This window comes from Muntiacus reevesi, chromosome 10, assembly GCF_963930625.1.
Source record: "Muntiacus reevesi chromosome 10, mMunRee1.1, whole genome shotgun sequence".
In the NCBI taxonomy this organism is placed as follows: domain Eukaryota; kingdom Metazoa; phylum Chordata; class Mammalia; order Artiodactyla; family Cervidae; genus Muntiacus; species Muntiacus reevesi.
This window is the reverse complement of record NC_089258.1, coordinates 74,134,871-74,151,543: the sequence shown is the minus strand read 5'-3', so window position 1 is coordinate 74,151,543 and position 16,673 is coordinate 74,134,871. Positions and strand designations below refer to the sequence as shown.

The 16,673-nt window shown below is 47.2% G+C and overlaps 2 protein-coding genes across 6 annotated transcripts in view; both read left to right on the top strand.

The window, feature by feature from the left end:
• The window catches only part of NSD3 (nuclear receptor binding SET domain protein 3), a 102,119-nt gene extending 94,563 nt beyond the window's left edge, over positions 1–7,556 (top strand). The window contains exons 20-24 of the mRNA XM_065901540.1: positions 893–1,009; positions 2,527–2,668; positions 3,687–3,793; positions 4,489–4,693; positions 5,041–7,556. Coding sequence (XP_065757612.1) covers positions 893–1,009; positions 2,527–2,668; positions 3,687–3,793; positions 4,489–4,693; positions 5,041–5,282 — 813 coding nt within the window. The 3' untranslated portion in view covers positions 5,283–7,556. The remainder of the gene's footprint in view (positions 1–892; positions 1,010–2,526; positions 2,669–3,686; positions 3,794–4,488; positions 4,694–5,040) is intronic.
• Positions 7,557–9,632: 2,076 nt separating this feature from the next.
• Positions 9,633–16,383, top strand: PLPP5 (phospholipid phosphatase 5). 5 transcript variants are annotated; one of them, XM_065901551.1, is made up of 7 exons: positions 9,633–11,778; positions 11,952–12,020; positions 12,413–12,503; positions 12,885–12,948; positions 13,405–13,529; positions 14,127–14,321; positions 15,232–16,383. In XM_065901551.1, the coding sequence occupies exons 1-7, from the start codon at positions 11,371–11,373 to the stop codon at positions 15,393–15,395; spliced, it is 1,116 nt and encodes a 371-aa protein (XP_065757623.1). In that variant the 5' UTR covers positions 9,633–11,370; the 3' UTR covers positions 15,396–16,383. The 5 variants fall into 5 exon arrangements, with proteins under 5 accessions (XP_065757623.1, XP_065757625.1, XP_065757621.1 ...); XM_065901549.1 differs by having other exon boundaries at positions 9,637–11,813; positions 11,952–12,060; XM_065901552.1 differs by having other exon boundaries at positions 9,638–11,778; positions 14,151–14,321.
• Positions 16,384–16,673: the final 290 nt, after the last annotated feature.

Genomic DNA, 16,673 nt, shown 5'->3' with positions numbered 1-16,673 from the left:
ATGGGGAGTGTGTGGTGGGAACTCAAAATGAGCCAGCCACTCTGGGAAATAGTTTGGCAGTTTTCTAAAAAATTAAACATATGCTCACCATATGACCCAGCATTTATCCCAGAGAAATGAAAACCTTTGTCTACACAAAAACTTTATCAAAATGTTCACAGCAGCTTTATTTGGTAATAAAAGCTTTGTTACTCAGTAGTAATGAAACAATAAACTATTGATACCCACAACAGCTTGGCTAGATCTCAAGGGAATTAAGCTAAATTTCTTTAAGAAGCCAATCTCTAAAGGTTACATATTGTGATTCCATTTATAGAGCACCCTCAAAATGATAAAACTATAGGGTTGGGTAAGGTCCTACTGTTTAGCCCAGGGAACTGTATTCAATATCCTGTGATAAACCATAATGGAGAAGGATATACAAAAGAGAGCCTATGTGTATGTATAGCTGAATCAGTCTGCTACACGTCAGAAGTTAACACAGTGTTATAAGTCAACTATACTTCCATAAAATATAATTAAGAAAAAAACTATAGATTTGGAGAACTAATGAGGGACGGAGGATGGGCGTGGTTATGAAGGAGCGGTTCGGGGCATCTGTGTTGACAGGGCAGGTCGGTTATTGATTGTGGTGGTGGCTCCCTGACTGCCCACCGGGTAGAACTCCACAGAAATGCACGCGTGTACACATAACAACACATATGCACACACACGAGTGCGTGTGAAATTGTCAGAATCTCGTCCCAGTGTCAATTTTCTGGTCTTATTTTGTATATTTCTATTTCCAGGAAGGGTTTGGGTTAATTCTCTTGAGTTACACATGTGGTATTTTGGAACGCTTTCTAATACAATACACTAATTGGTCCTCTTCATGTTGCATGCTCCTCTCCAGGGTGAATTTGTAAATGAATATGTTGGCGAATTAATTGATGAGGAAGAATGCAGATTGCGAATCAAGCGAGCCCACGAGAACAGTGTAACTAATTTTTATATGTTAACTGTTACCAAGGTAAAATTGCTTTTTTTTTTGGTAAGAACAAAGGATTTTTTTTTGGTTTAGTCCCATAGTCTTAGGTTGAATTCAGTTTCCTTCCTCTAATTCGGTTTCGTTTCAAGCAAAACATAATGGTCTGCAGTAGCCAGTGTGCTTCGCGCTGTAATATGCTCATTATACCAGAATACAAACCTGAGGGATTGTGGCAGGTCACGTGACACGGCGCCGAGCGTGAGAGGGTGACCAGCAACAAGGTCAACACACCCGGATTTGAGCCCCGGCTCTTAGTCACTGGAAGACCTGGTCCTCAGTTTGTTTATCACCAACGGAGAGAGTCACCTCTGATTCTAAGTTACAAACCACCAGGAGAGTTCTGCTTCAGCAAAAAAATCCTAACTGTAAATCATTCTGTATATTTACACTTTTTTTTTTTTAATGAGTCAGGAAAAAGGAATAAAGTCAAAAGAAAAGAGACAGTAAAACTTCTGATTTAATACATGCAACTGTGTTACTTGAAGCACATCACTGCAAAACCTATCTTATTGAATTTCTCCAACAGTCCTCTGATTTATAGGTGACGAGAAACTAGGTCCAGCCATGAGAAATGATGTGTTGAATATCTTGTTACAGCTTAACGAAGAACCTGGACTAGTACCTGTGTTTCCTGTGTTCCAGGCTCTCTCTAAAACTGAATCAGAATAGTATTAAAAGAATTAGAAATCATTGAAGAGTATTAGTTTAACTGTTATGTCACTGAACGTTTTACCACTTTCACAAACAGATAATTTAGAAACATAAAATGCCATTTATTCATGGCTGCCGACCGCCCCCTTATCTCCCAGCCCCACTGCCGGTGACTGCTCCAGCCCTCCGGACAGCACTGGGGGGCTCCGCCCTCCAGAGCCTTTCCGGATTATCAGAGCGTAAATTCAGGGAGCCAAAATGTTGGACTTCTTTAGATACCTTGAACTTTTATATAAGTAAATGTAAACGACAAAGATTATATTCCAGACTCTAGCGTTTCCATCAACCAAATCTCCAAGTCTTCGTGCAGAGAAGTGTCTCACTTCTCCTCCCTCTCTCTTTGTGGCCTAAGTTCTCATCACTCAGTGCCCCCAGACCCCAGCCCCGCTTCTCGCTCAGAGCAGGGGGAGAGGCCTGGCAGCAAACCACCATCATCCCCGTCTCAATTAGCGTCCCAGCCGAGCACACTGCTCAGAAAATACCTTTCCTTCAGCCCCACGGCCAGCTGACCTTCTAAGTGGCGTTATCTGCGGTCTGTTTCTAGAAACAAACTTTAAAAGAACCCAGACTTCACGTTGTCTTACTTGCTCTGACCTGGTCTCCATGTAGAGAAGAGGACTCAGTCACTCGCCCCAGGAGCACATCTGTGAAGCTGTAGGTGGTCAGGCCTTGGCTGGCGGCGCCCGGTGCTGCCCTGTGGCTCTTGCCTGAGTTGGGGGTTTCTCCGACACGCTGATGCTCAGTTTTATGTCAAAGGAGCTCTCTCTTCCTTTCTTTTCTTTCTGAAGGACCGTATCATTGATGCTGGCCCGAAGGGAAATTATTCTCGCTTTATGAACCACAGTTGTAATCCAAACTGTGAAACCCAAAAGTGGACCGTGAATGGAGACGTTCGCGTTGGGCTTTTTGCTCTTTGTGACATTCCTGCAGGTAAAAGGAACTTAACTTGCTCCCTCCCCCAGGACACTCTTTAAGTTTTGACGCTCACGTATTTATTCAAATAAGATAAAGAGCTGTGTTTAGAATTATCTGCCATTAGGAAGTAAAACTCTATATCCTGCAAAAGGGAGATTAGTAGAAGTGAATTCATCCTCCAAATGATTGCTGTCTGTGTAATGTAAGCAGATGTTTAAACTTTTGTTTTCTTTTTCTTTTTTAATTTAAAGTAATGAGCCTGCGTTAACATCCGCTGGTTTCCTGGCTTGTTGTGGGAGCTTTCTTGTTTTGTTTTTTAGTTCGAAAGAGCATTCTGTTACAAATTAGACATAAAAAGCTTTTTGAAGCAGTCATTGCTTTTATTTTTCCTTACCCATCCACCATCATAACAGCAGAACTTAATTTCCCCTTTGTTAGAAAAATGGGTGGGAAGGGAAATGCCGTAACTGAAGGGGATTTAAACTGTGTTTCTAGCGCTCACTGGATTGCTGAGGCCCAGCCAAAGGAAGCTTTGGACCTCCTAGTTTGAATCCCTGGGTCTTTGGTTTGAATAGTAAACCTGCATTTTGAACTCTTTTTCTGATCATAATGTAAGATTAGCTACTTACACGTTAGCTGCTGAACATGGTATGGTTGTGACAATTCCACGGTCATATTGTTCACTTGCACACTAGGTGTGAATTTGTTTTAGAAAAAGATTTTTCTTGAGCACAGATTTCAGATTCTCAGTCTCTTTGATGGTGTTTGACCGCTTCAGTGGAAAGGCTATGATGGCCTTTGTAGAATGTTTCTTTTTGCTTTAATCGTTGGCAGATGGGGATGTTTTCCTCTAGTTTTGTTTGTTTGTTTGTTTGTTTTCCTTTCCCCATCACTGCCTTCAATGTGGAACAAGGAAGAGGGAAGGGTCTTCACGTCAGAATTCTGTCTCTTTTTTCAGTGTGAGGCTGTGTCTTTGATGGCTTCTCTCTTCCCCGGAACTTGAGTATGAACGGTTCTCTCTCTTGTGGCCTAGGGATGGAGCTAACATTTAATTACAACCTGGACTGTCTGGGCAACGGCAGGACGGAGTGCCACTGCGGGGCAGACAACTGCAGCGGCTTCCTGGGCGTGCGGCCCAAGGTCAGTGGTGGGGAGGGCGCTGTTGGAGAACCGTCTCAGGAAGAGTGGGCCAGATGGTTTAGTGTGTGGTCCATCGGTTGTGTCTACCTGGAGTTGAGACGCCAAGTCCCCACTGGAGTATATCTCAGTAAGAACTGTCAGGTTCTGAACATGTTTGTATTTCTGATTGAATTGGAAGTTAGCAGACTCCTTTTCAAGAACATTAAAAAAAAAAAATTCACCATACCCTAAAACCCATGCAATTACTCACTTTAAATTGGTGGGTTTTATGGTTTGTGAATGATATCTCAGTGTTTTTGCAATTTTGAAAAAAAGCACCTATTCAAAAGTCAATGAAAATGAAGCATTGTTTTTGAAATAGAACAGTGTTCTTTTTCTTTTTAATTTGGCTGCACCAGCTCTTTGTTGCAGCACATGGGCTCTTTTAGTTAAAACATGTGGAATCTAGTCCCCTGACCAGGGATCGAACCCAGGCCCCCTACATTAGGAGCACAGAGCCTCATCCACCGGACCACCAAGGAAGTCCCAATGAAGGCTTGTTTTTCTTTCATTTCTGTTATGGGACAAGCCCTTCTGGAGTTTTAGCTAACTGGACAACAGATGGATTTTTGTGAACCTGAGGTCATAGGATTTTCCTTTTCCGTAAAACTTCATGCGCTGTGATCGTTAAAACCATGATCCCTCTTTCCCGCCAGTCGGCATGTGCCTCCACAGCTGAAGAAAAGGCCAAAAATGCTAAGTTAAAGCCGAAGCGACGAAAAATCAGAACCGAGCCCAAGCAGCTGCACGAGGACGTCTGTTTCCAGTGTGGGGACGGCGGGGAGCTGGTCATGTGCGACAGGAAGGACTGCCCCAAGGCCTACCACCTGCTCTGCCTTAACCTGCCGCAGCCGCCCTACGGTGAGCGCCCCCACCCGCCGCGGTCCAGCCCCCGTGGGCCGTGCCATGGGAAGCGGAGGGGACAACGGCCAGACCAAGCGCCTCCCAGTGCGTGGGGGGGATGCCCGTGGGTGCAGGGCTGGGGTCTTGTGTTCCCCGAGGTGGGCAGCTGGCCCCTGAGGTGTGGAACTGGGGGCAGAGCTCACAGCCACCCCGCCAGGACCATGCAGACCTCTCGCGGGCCGAGGCCTGGAGCTGTGGTCAGCCAGACGCAGCCTCCAGCCAGAGGGGCAGGTGGGAGGTGGCGTGTCTGGTGGGTGATGGACCTGGGCACTCACTGAGCTCCGTCCTTCTTCCCGCCTCCCCAGGAAAGTGGGAGTGCCCCTGGCACCAGTGTGATGAGTGCAGCGCTGCGGCCGTCGCCTTCTGCGAGTTCTGCCCCCGGTCCTTCTGTAAAGATCACGAGAAGGGGGCGCTGGTGCCCTCTGCCCTGGAAGGCCGGCTCTGCTGCTCGGAGCACGACCCTGCGTCCCCCGTGTCCCCCGAGTACTGGAGCAAGATCAAGTGTAAACTGGAATCACAGGATCACGGAGAAGAAGTCAAAGAGTAAACGGGCGGGGAAAATGTCCTTCTCTTTAAATTAAAGGGAAAAAAAGAAGAAAAAAGTAGAGGACGCATCAGTGCAAGAAGAGACCGCTGCGATGCAGGCAGCCTTGGCCAGCAGCGCCGCCTCGCGAAAGCAGGAGCAGGGAGCCGGTGCGCAGGCCGAAGCCGGTGGTGGGCTCTGCTGTTTTCAGTTCTGTCGGTTTGGGAATTCCTTTGTGGAGGGTTAGATTCACTTGGTCTTTTCTTGCCCTTTTACTGTGCTCCAGAGCCTTTGCAGCTGGCAAAAAAAGAGCTGTCTTCGCTTTTTAAAATAAGAACAGAGAGAAAAGAAAGTTTTTTGTTAATGAGATAAATTTAAAGTCTAGGATGTGTTCCGTGGGTGTACAAAAAAAAAAGTAGCCCTCATTCCTTTATTTATTTTCATTTTTTAAGATTCAGAGACGCATAGTTCAGATAGTCTGATCAGTGTATGTGTATACATGTGTGTTTTAAGTAGGAATTGCAGAAAGCCCTCTAGAGAAGGGTCTGGCGGTGTCACAGGCCCCTCTCCCGGGCGGGAGGGCGGCTGGCTTTGCTTTCCCTTCCAGGTGTCCCTCATGGTCTAGAGATAGCTCTGTGGGAGGACTGCACCTGGCCTCCTGAAAACAGAAGCCCTCAGTGGATATTACGTCTGTGCTCTCACACTCGGCGGGCTTTCTGATGTGACTTTACCTAGAAAGGTATGTGATGTGGTTGCTGGTTTTTCCTTCTGGAGGAAACTGGAAGCGGATGGTCTCACCGAGTCTGAAATGTTCTCCAATGATAATGGGTGTTTTGGTGAAGTGCATTTATGTGGTATGTGAATGCAGGGTTCGAATGGACATTCCTGTTATCCTGGGCACTGGTAAAGGCAGCTAAAGGCAGATGAAGGGCACGGACCAAAAGTCGGGTCAGAGGAGCACCCTTGTCTGTCCAGTGTGCTGTGGACCCTGGTCTGACTTGGAGAGAATGTTGGGCGTTTTATTTTCCGTCTCCCAGTCAAACTCCCCTTTATCAACTGACCACTCAGTTTCTTGATGGAAACTACACAAATGAATTTGAATTCGTGTGATTTGAGTAGCTCTTTCTGTTTAACTCTGCCTTTGAGGGCAAAAGGGGTCGGGGCATTCCCCGAGTGACCTGTAAATTATCCAGTCCTTAGACTTGCCCCCACCGGGGCAGGGAGGCACTCGTACAGGGAAGGTAAGGCCACACAAGCGCGCTTCATCGCAGGAGGCACTTAGGGAGAGCCCCCGAGAAAGCAGCACTGGCGAGAAGAGACGCTCGTGAAGCGGGCTGTCTGCCCACACAACGCCCTTGCTCGTAACGGTTAGGGATGTGTCTATTCCAGGATTCCCTGTATGGATCCATTAGTCCTGTCAGACCTTGTTGTAACACTGTACTAAGTAGAAGTCTAGGGTTAGCTTGAGTGAACGTTAATTTTCTCTGTGAATTTTGACTGCTTACGATTGCCTGTACCTGGCAGCATTTATTTTCCCTCCCGAAGCACCCAGTGACCTTACAGAAAGGCTGGGAAGATAGATGCTCCCCAACATTCCTTCAGCTGTGCTGTGTGTCCCCTTTTTTCTTACCAATTTAGAGCTCTTCTCTAAAAGAAGAAAAAAAATCTGTTTTGTGCCTCTTTTTTTTTTTTTGTATGTATGTATATGTGCAATTATACTGGATTTTTTTGTTTAAAAAAACAAAAACAAAACAAAAAAACAAACACTACAATTCCTTTACTTAAGCTCCTAAACTGCCATTTGCGTGATTCCAGCAAATAATTTTGAGGTAACTTATTGAGCCTCCAGTAATTCTATTGATTAGATACGGTCTCAAAAGATAGAAGATGCTACACGTGTTACCAAATGCGACTGCCGCCAGTCACATGAATTACAGCTCACCAAAACACTAAACTTTGCTCTTGAGCAACTATAGAGTTTGATGTCCTTTTAAAAAAAAATAACTTAAGAAAATCTATGTTTTATCATACTAAAACTTTATTTTATATATGTATATGATAAACATTTGCTTTTCTAAACTTACTAACATGAAGGATTTCCTTTAATATTTGAACTGTAACTGCGTTGAGTCAGTATCCAACATGAAATCTTCTTGCTTTGTTTTGGACTCAGTGCTATTTAATATCTGACTTTTATATGGTAAGCCAGGGTATATCCTGTATACTACAAACACCTTAGGTTTAAGTGTTTTTATGCAGCTTCTGCATTGTGTCACATTTTGTTTGTGTATCTGTAACGGAGCTCCGCTGAGAGCTTTCTGATTTGGGGTGGGGGGCAACCGGGTGGGCAGGTGGGGCGGGAGGGGGCGGCTAGCGGGACTGTTCTGCCATTGCAGAAATCAGGGTGGAAAGCGAAATTGCTGACTGCAGCTCTGGAGTCCCTGTCCGGGACTGTCCTCTAACAGCCTCAGAAGTGGTTTTAGTCCTGCCAGGGCCAGGGAGCTCTACTCAGGCCTGGCGGCGCCACAGGCTCACGTGTTTAAAGGCGCAGGCTGTGGCGGCAGCCAGAGCGCGAGTCGTGCTTTCTGTGGGACGTGTCCACCCATGCAGTCTGCGTGGTGTCCGAGCAGCCTGCTTGCTTACGGTTCGCCATGAGATGCTGCCGCAGACACGCTGCTTACTCGCAGCCGGAAGTTGTTATTTGATATGCTAACTGTGAAATCTAGGTGTAGTCAGACCGTAAATGGCTGGTTTTTAATTCTTATCTGAAAATGAAATAACATCAAGCAGCATGGGATAACGGTGGTAATTTTTTTGAACCTTATGTTGGTTCAGAGAAAAAGTGAATGTTAATGTTTTTCTGAAGCGGCAGAACGCTTCAGAAACTGGGTCTGTTAACAACTAGAGGTGAGATTCCAGCCCTTCCAGGCCCTGGTGGGAGTCGGGAGCTGCCTGTCGCTTTTGGGGGGGCGGGGGGGAGGGGGGCTGCATTCCTGGAAGACGGAAGCAGCTGGAGGAAGTGAGTCACTTCTTGACTGTCTAATCAGGGCTACAGTTAGGAGTGAGGTGGGTTTTATTTTCATTTCTCTTTTTAACAAGTTCCCACCCTACCCTAATTCTCAAAAAAGCTCTGGCCTAAGCTATAAAATAGGCTGACTTTTAGAATCATTGAAACTTGGAGATTTCCATGTGTTCAAGTCAGGAACACATCTAAAGACTAAAAAAATAAAATAGGGAAGGGGGAAGGCTGCTCCCTGCTGCCATTTCCACAAAGTATTAGGAAGCAGGTCTGGGAAGAATGCTGTGATGCCCACAACCTCGAGATAATCAGGTCAAGGACCCTCAGACAGGGCGGCTGTCAGACAGCTTTCTTTCCTGATCGTGAAGCAGAGTTTCCTTACTTCATAGTAGCTTGTTGCGTGGTGTGTTCGGGCAGGGTCCAGCCCAGATCTGCAGTTTGGAAGGAAGCAGGCGGGCCAGCCGTGTGGAGCACAGGCTCTGGACTCCCAGGGATTTGTTGCTTGTCTCTCATTTCATTTTAAAACAGAAAGCTCTTCTTTAGCATTCACCTTAAAGTTAAGATGCTCCCGCACACCATGTCCCATTAGGATGAGAAAATTTGTCTCCATGGCGTGCTGACAGCTTGGGAAGCGCACACCAGTTGTTCTTCTGCAGAAGGGACAGCATGAAGGGACCGGGGAAGTTGCTCAATTGACGAGCAGTGCAAATTAGACTTGAATTACTTCTTAAAAAGCTGGTGTGTCTAGATCCCTCGGGTCGGAGCTACAGCTGCAGCTGCAGTGATCACATGAAGTGATCACTCAGAACAACTTCCTTTGGCCTCAGGCCACCTAGACTTGGGCTTCCCTGATAGCTCAGCTGGTGAAGAATCCACCTCCAGTGTAGGAGACCCTGGTCTGATTCCTGGGTTGGGAAGATCCCCTGGAGAAGGGATAGGCTACCTACTCCAGTATTCTTGGGCTTCCCTGGTGGCTTAGCTGGTAAAGAATCCGCCTGCAATGGGGGAGACCTGGGTTTGATCCTTGGGTTGGAAAGATCCCCTGGAGAAGGGAAAGGCTACCCACTCCAGTATTCTGGCCTAGAGAATTCCGTGGACTGTATAGTCCATGGGGTCACAAAGAGTTGGACACAACTGAGCGACTTTCGCCTTCTTTCTTTCACCTAGACTTGGTCTCTGGTTATTTGTAAACAAAGAGAGTGGAACTCACTTCCATTTCCAGATAGGCTCGGGAATAGATTTAATTAGATAGCTTTGCCATGTACTGACATACACGAAAGAGTTGGAAATTTGTATATACTGAAATCTACCAATGTTTATCTGGGGTGGGCTACTGGGAGAAACGGGGTTACAGTGGGGTGAGGGAGGGGAATTATAATGTTTACCACAGGTACGAAGTAGTCACTTTAACATTGAGACCTCTGCCTCATTGAATTCAGGTTTTTTAAGTACTTGAAACTCCTCAGATTCTCCTTGTTTTACAGTTATTTTTAAATTTATGAAATAGAAGGCATTGTTTTGTACACTGTTTTGTCTCTTACCCTCTTGAACTTGAGTTAGAGGTGAAGTTCTGCACACGGGAGCGTCCACAGTCGGTCTCAGATTCAGTGCGTGTAGTCAGGGAAGAGACTCCTGCATGAAATAGCAGCAGCATTTTCATGAGTATTTCCTATGTATGTCCTTTACTTTGTTATTTTGTCAGCCCTATCCCCACGCACCTCTTCTTTCCTTTTAATAGATGCCTGTGTAGGGGGGAAAAAAAATTTTGCACTTACGTTACACTCCTGAAATGCCGGGTGTGACCTGTGTGTTTCAAACCCATTTCCGTTCTTTCTGCAGTCAGTCCATGGCTTAAGTGACAAGTTCAGGTGCATGTGGCACGTTTGTATGAAGGAAGAGGAGGTAGAGAAATACCTGTCCTTCAGGAGCATCTCAAAGTCATTAGCATGTAAGAGAAAGGGAGAAGAGGAATAGTTGCCAAAGTCCTTTATTCCAGTCCTTTGTCTTCTTGCATGACATCACTGCATCTGCTAATTGGCAAGAAAGCACCCTCGGGTTCCCTTTCCCCAGCCACCAGACTTCTGATGTGTGCACACCGCTGTCAGTATCCATCAGATGACCTAGATGAGGGGTGTATATGGTGTAACTCTTGTCAGTTTAGAAGCAGACTGGATAAAATGTCCTTTTTCTTCATTGTCACTAACACTGCTCATTATCTCATTCGTGCTGTCACATGCCCTCCATGTTAAACAAGAAAATCATATCGCCACTGATAACTAAGATGCTAAATGATGATTGCAACTGGCTAATAATAAGGTTCTTTTTATATATAAGGGTGTGTGCATAATTGGAATTGACATGAGAAATCCATTTGTATCCACTTGTGATATTGCACAACAACCACAGATACCTACAGATTCTGTTTTCATTTCCTCGTGATCTTTATCTATGATAATGACCTTTGTAGATTGGTTATTTCTGTACTTTGTTTATCTGTAATAAACTTTGTAGATCCTGTGAAATGTTATTTTGCCTAAATCACTTGAGACTTGAGTCTTTAACAACAAAGCATCAATATTCACTAAAAGTCAATCTCTTTTATTAGAGTTTCTGTGACTTGGCTAGAAGCTCCTGATACTAAGGATTAGTGTTCATTTTCCCTGGGGGGTGTTCCACTAGGGCATTACTGAATAATGACTTGATGTTGCCACATAGACTTCAAGATACATGATATTTTGGGGATTTTGTTGATTGGCCCATGTTTTATTGCATAGTGTGAAACGTTTAAAGCTTGGTTAACCTGTATATAGATAGGTTATTGTTGACTAGTTACAGTGTATTAGGATTGCCTGTAATATTTAAGCTTCTTACTACTGTGTGTGCTGGTAGGAACATATAATTTTTGTACATTCTATTTACTGAGATGTTCCCTAACCTTTTTTATTTTACAAATACTTTGGGATTCAAATTTTTTTTTTTTTTTTGCTTCCGTGAGGATTAATTTGGAAAGATTTTTAATGACATTCCACTGATTTCAGATTTTGCTTGAGATTGACTTCAATAAATTGTCCTGTATGTTCCAAAATTAAATGTATGGACTTGTTCATTGCCACAACTTCTTGCTACAACTCAGTGACCAACAGGCCAACCTGGGCGGGAGGGGACAAGTGCAGGGTTGGCCGGTGGGCCCTGCAGCCCAGGTCTAGCGGAGCAAGGAACCTGGCAACGCAGCAAAGGAAACGCGCACTTTGCGCGCTTCCCGGGAGCAAAGGCCGAGTAAGTACGAAGCGTCGGGGCGGCGTGGGAGGGCGGGTGGAGAGACAAGCGGGGGAACGACTCCTCCCTCCGCCCCGCCCATCTCCCGCGCGGCGCCCCGCCCCCGAGGCGATGCCCCGCCCATCTCCCGCGCGGCGCCCCGCCCCCGGCGCCGCCACGTCAGCCTTGAGCGCGCACCGGGCGATGGGCAAGGGGAAGGTGGCCGTCGCAGCCCTCGCGGCCGAGGTGGGCGTGCGGCTCGCGCTGTTCGCGGCCTTCCTGTAAGGACTTGAGCTGTGCCCCCTTCCCCGCCCCCGGGCCTGGGCCCTCAGCCCCCACCCTCCTTTCCGAGACCCGGCCGGGTTCCGCGCGATCTCGCCAGAAGCCGCCGACGCTCCGCTCCTTTGTGTCTCCTTCAGAGTGACGGAGCTGCTGCCGCCCTTCCAAAGGCTCATCCAGCCCGAGGAGATGTGGCTTTACCGGAATCCGTACGTGGAGGCAGAGTATCTCCCCACCAAGCCGATGTTTGTGCGTGGAGGACCAGCCTGCCTTCTGACCGCGCTTTCAGGGCGTGGGCGGTCATCCCGGCTCCGCGGCGACGGTTATGGGAAGTTCCGTGCTAGACGGGGCTTCGCGTCGCCGTGCTTCTCGGCGGGGTTGAGAGCGGATGTCCCTCCGCTTTGGCTCGGGAGACACGTGCCGGGTGCAGTGCGCAGGGCGGCCGGGGGAGCTCGGGGCCCAGGGGGCCGCAGGCGGACAGGGGAGCAGTTCAGGTCTGCTGTGTGACTTCTGCTGTCACTCCGCCCTCTTGCTGTCGGAGGTCTTGTTTTCAAGCTGATTCTGTTCTCTCGTGTGCTCAGCTCCGCTGTGTCCCGTGCAGGTCATCGCCGTCCTCGCCCCGCTGGCTCCCGTCCTCTTGGCCAGGTGTCTCAAGAAGGCGGATGCAGCCGACAGCCGGCAGGCCTGCCTGGGTAAGAGTGCCCCCCGCCCTTTGCCGTCGGGCTCCCCCCCATGGAGCTGGTGGCCTCAGTGTGTGGCGGCCACGTGCTGCGAGCCCCTAAGGTGACTCCGTCTCCCCTCTACCCCGCTTTTTACCTGTGAGCTGTGGGTTACCTCCCGGGTACACCTGTAGGCACAGGACTGTGTGCCTGCGGCGCGTCCTCAGGCTAGGCTAGGCCAGACGTCCTCCCTGTGGCACCGCAGTGGCCACCAAGGCCCGCGTTCCTTTTATGCTCCAGTCTGGCTGGAGGCTGACCACTCTGCTGTCCCACGAGACAGTGTCCCCTGTGGCTGTGCTGAACGAGGCAGGGACCTCAGCAGACCCGCCGACAGTGAGTTTCTTTGCTTTGCAGCGGCCAGCCTGGCCCTGGCCCTGAATGGCGTCTTCACCAACACGATCAAACTGATAGTGGGGAGGTGAGTGCCCGAGCTGCCGTCAGCCCTCCCCCTTCAGGAGAGGGGGGTCACGCAGCCCCCGCCGCACCTTCCCGAGCCTCCTCTCTTAACGCGTCCTCCCTTCCCTCTGCCTCGGTCCCCCTCTGACTCTCGGGCTCTTTTCTGCTCAGAACAGCACATTTCCCAGTGCCACAGTGTGTCCTCCAGAGCACCCTGAGGAAGCTGCAGCATGATTGACTCTTTCCCCTAACAAGTAATTATGTGCTGCAGCAGCCTTTTTTTCTTTTTCTGATTTAAATACTAACCTTGGAAAAATAAGGCTTTTCTCTTAGTGGTGACTATCCAGTCCAGTTTCACTGTTTTGCCTGGGATGCTATTTGATTGACAGTTAACAGGTTAATCGACGTCTAACACAACGGAAGAACAATTTCTGGAGCTGTGAATGATCCACGTTCAGACCTGGCGTGTTTCTTCCAGGCCACGCCCAGACTTCTTCTACCGCTGCTTCCCGGATGGGCAAGCCCGTGGAGACTTGGTGTGCACGGGAGACAAGGCCGTGGTGAACGAGGGCCGTAAGAGCTTCCCCAGTGGCCACTCTTCCTGTATGAATACCATGTGAACTCTACATCTGTGTTTTTTTTAATCATTGAATTTAACCCAAGGGAACTTATGAGGATGGGAACATCTCACACACTCATTCTTGTATCTAGAAATCAGAGGACCCCCCCCCTTCTTTAATAACAAGCTTGAACCTCAAGTATTAAACATTTAAGGACAGAGGAAGTAGTTTCCCTTCATGAAATTTGAACATTATTACTGTATTATCTGTGTAAATCCTACAGTCTTGTGCTAGTCATAAAAATATTAACCAACCTTTATGGAAGAGTTACTATAGTCAGGTACTTCCAAAAGCATTTTAGATTCGTGTCTCATTTGACAGCATATTAGCCCAATGAGATGGGTCCTTTTTATGATTCCCATTTATATAGGAGGAAACAAGAGGCTATGGGAAGTGAAGTCCCATCGCTAGGATTCCAAAAACTTTTCCGGGTAAATGTCACTCACTTTGGGACAAAATCCTTCATTTTCCCTTGTTTTCTCCTCCCTCATAACTGACAGTCACCATCAGTGATCTACACCAGAAGCTACAAAAAGGGCTAAGAACATGTTCATAACCCTGTCTTCTTTTCCTTTAAAAGACATAGAGGTTTTCCCTCTTCTAGTTGCATTTGCCGGCCTGGCCTTCGCATCCTTCTATCTGGCAGGGAAGTTACACTGCTTCACACCACGAGGCCGAGGGAAATCGTGGAGATTCTGTTCGTTTCTGTCACCCCTCCTCTTTGCAGCTGTGATTGCACTGTCCCGCACCTGTGACTACAAGCATCACTGGCAGGGTAAGTGAGGAGTCCAGGCCGTGGGCTGGCCATGGGTCTCCTGTCATTTGTCCCCCACACGTGGCCTGGGACACACCCCCAGTGAGTGAACAGACAAGTGCGTAGAGGATGGTCTGGATCTGAACTGAGAGCGTGGCTTATTGCTGCATGGAAAATGGGAAAGCACAGTTATCTTTTTTTTTTTTTCACTGTTATCTTTTAAACAGATTACCAAAGAGGGACATCCTAATTTTCCCATTACTTTGAAGCATCATAAGTTCAGAAAAAACTCTTTTAAGAAATTTTTTACAACCAACCTCAAAGTTCAGTTTACTATCTTAAAAATCAACTTCACTGTCAAGGTTTTTGTTCAGTAATGGAAGTAAAATTTAAAAAACATAAAATTGTAATTAAACCAAAGAAATTTAAGTTGAATGATATAGTAAAACATCCAAATTACAGAGTATCTGCAGAGAAAGCCCAAAATTTAAAAAAAAAAAACAAAAAAGCTGACAGTATTAGCTAGAGGCCCTTAGAGCTGTTCTGAAGGATAAACTAAATTTTTGCAAAGAGAGGCAACTCCTAGAGAATTTATTCCTTCCTCTAGAACCCTTTGAATGGTGATGAGGGGTTTTTCATAGTATTCAATGAACCTGTTATTCTTCCAAACTAAAGTAACTCAATGTAGTGAACTCAGAAAATGTGTTATATTTACCTAACTAAAGATGTGTTTTGATTTGGCGTTTAAGGGAACAGCTTGATCATGACAATAGTGCAGCTATATGATAAAAGTAAGAAAACCCCCCAAAACCATAACCCTGGAATGTAGGGGTCTTGCAGGCTAAACGAGTAGCCTTGGAGGGTCAAGCTTCCTCCACCAGCAAGCATGACTTGTGAGTGAGGGAAGACCGTCTCCTCTGTCTTCATTCAGACGTCCTGGCTGGATCGGCCATCGGCCTGACTTTCGCGTACAGCTGCTACAGGCAGTACTACCCTCCGCTGACGGACGCCGAGTGCCACAGGCCGCTGCCCCTCAGCCCTGCTCTTCCCGCCGCGCAGAAGCAGCCCCACGCCCCGCAGCCTTTCTGTGTCTAGCTAGACACTGGAGCCGCCTCCCTGGAGAACAGGCCCACCGGCCCTCCTCTCTCCCCACACCCAGGACAAGAATGTCTGACCTTTTCCTCCTGAGACACAGGCGAGGATAGAAGCCCGCAGGCTGGTGCAGTTTTGCCCCGGTGCGCAGGGATTTATCGAGGGGGGTTGAAGTCCTTCTGCACTACTGTTCACCACGCAGTCCCCCAGCAGCGTACGAGTCTGGTCCACCGGACTGGTATCCCAAGATCCAGTGTTTTCACATGTAACTTCAGTACGGTTCTTAGAAGGATTTTGTCACAAAGAACCCTTTACATTAGCCTCACTTTATCCTAGACACTAGCATTGATTACCAGAACTTAATTTCCACTTTCCATAGCTCAGAATCTTAAAATCCAGGGCATGAGCAATTAAATTTTACTTCGGTTTACTTTCTCTGGTGGGACAATTCCACGCCTGAAATAGAAAATGTCCAATTCTGACTAATTTACCACTGTTATGCTTATCCAAGTCCAGTTAAATAGTGCTGTCCCTCCTGAATTCTGTGAATATAAGTGATTTGATAATTTGTTGAATTACTGAGTAAACACAGTAAACAAGAAAACGGTCAGGAGCGTCAATTCAGTACCGACAGCGGATGCCGGCTCCAGCCTCACCTGTGCTGAACCGAGCTCACGAGCCGCCCTGCCTGCAGTCACGGCTGCAGACCTGTGCGAACGCGCCCACCCTGCCACGTGGCTGAGGCAGGAGAGGGTGCTCAGACTTACCTGGAGGACAGACCAGCGTGTCCTGCCCCGCCCCCAGCGGGCCGTGAGCAACAGCTACGGGACGTGGTCGGAACTGACGCACGGGACCTGAAACTACCCTTCTCTTTATGCTGATCATACTTTAATACGACCTTGTTTTTTATTTCTTTCTATAACATTTTCAGTGCACCTGTTTCCTTATGTAAATGCAATATGCAAATAAAATGGTGAATGTGGGCTTTGCACTTAAAGTTCCATTTGAGAACTGAAACATTTCAAGTTAAACACTGGATTCCCCATCTGACATAAGTGACTCAACTGTCTCCAGTAGTGGCTGATGATAATAATACCAAAGAGCTCTCAATATTTACCTTATAATCACCGTAGTTTAACAGTCAAGGGGAAAAGAACCCGAATGTCAGTTCTTTGCCCAGTACTTTTTTAAAATTTGTTTTAGTAACACAGAGGGGAGGAGAAAATGGTTATTGTACTGATTCTCTTTGGTCTTCGATGGATGAGCCAGGTAGAAGTAGGC

Excerpts from the sequence above, each read along its gene's own strand:
- PLPP5 (XM_065901549.1), top strand. The coding sequence starts at position 11,371 with ATGGACTTGTTCATTGCCACAACTTCTTGCTACAACTCAGTGACCAAC. Across the intron at positions 12,061-12,412 it reads TCCCCACCAAGCCGATGTTT|GTCATCGCCGTCCTCGCCCC; the intron begins GTGCGTGGAGGA and ends TGTCCCGTGCAG. Across the intron at positions 14,322-15,231 it reads CTACAAGCATCACTGGCAGG|ACGTCCTGGCTGGATCGGCC; the intron begins GTAAGTGAGGAG and ends GTCTTCATTCAG.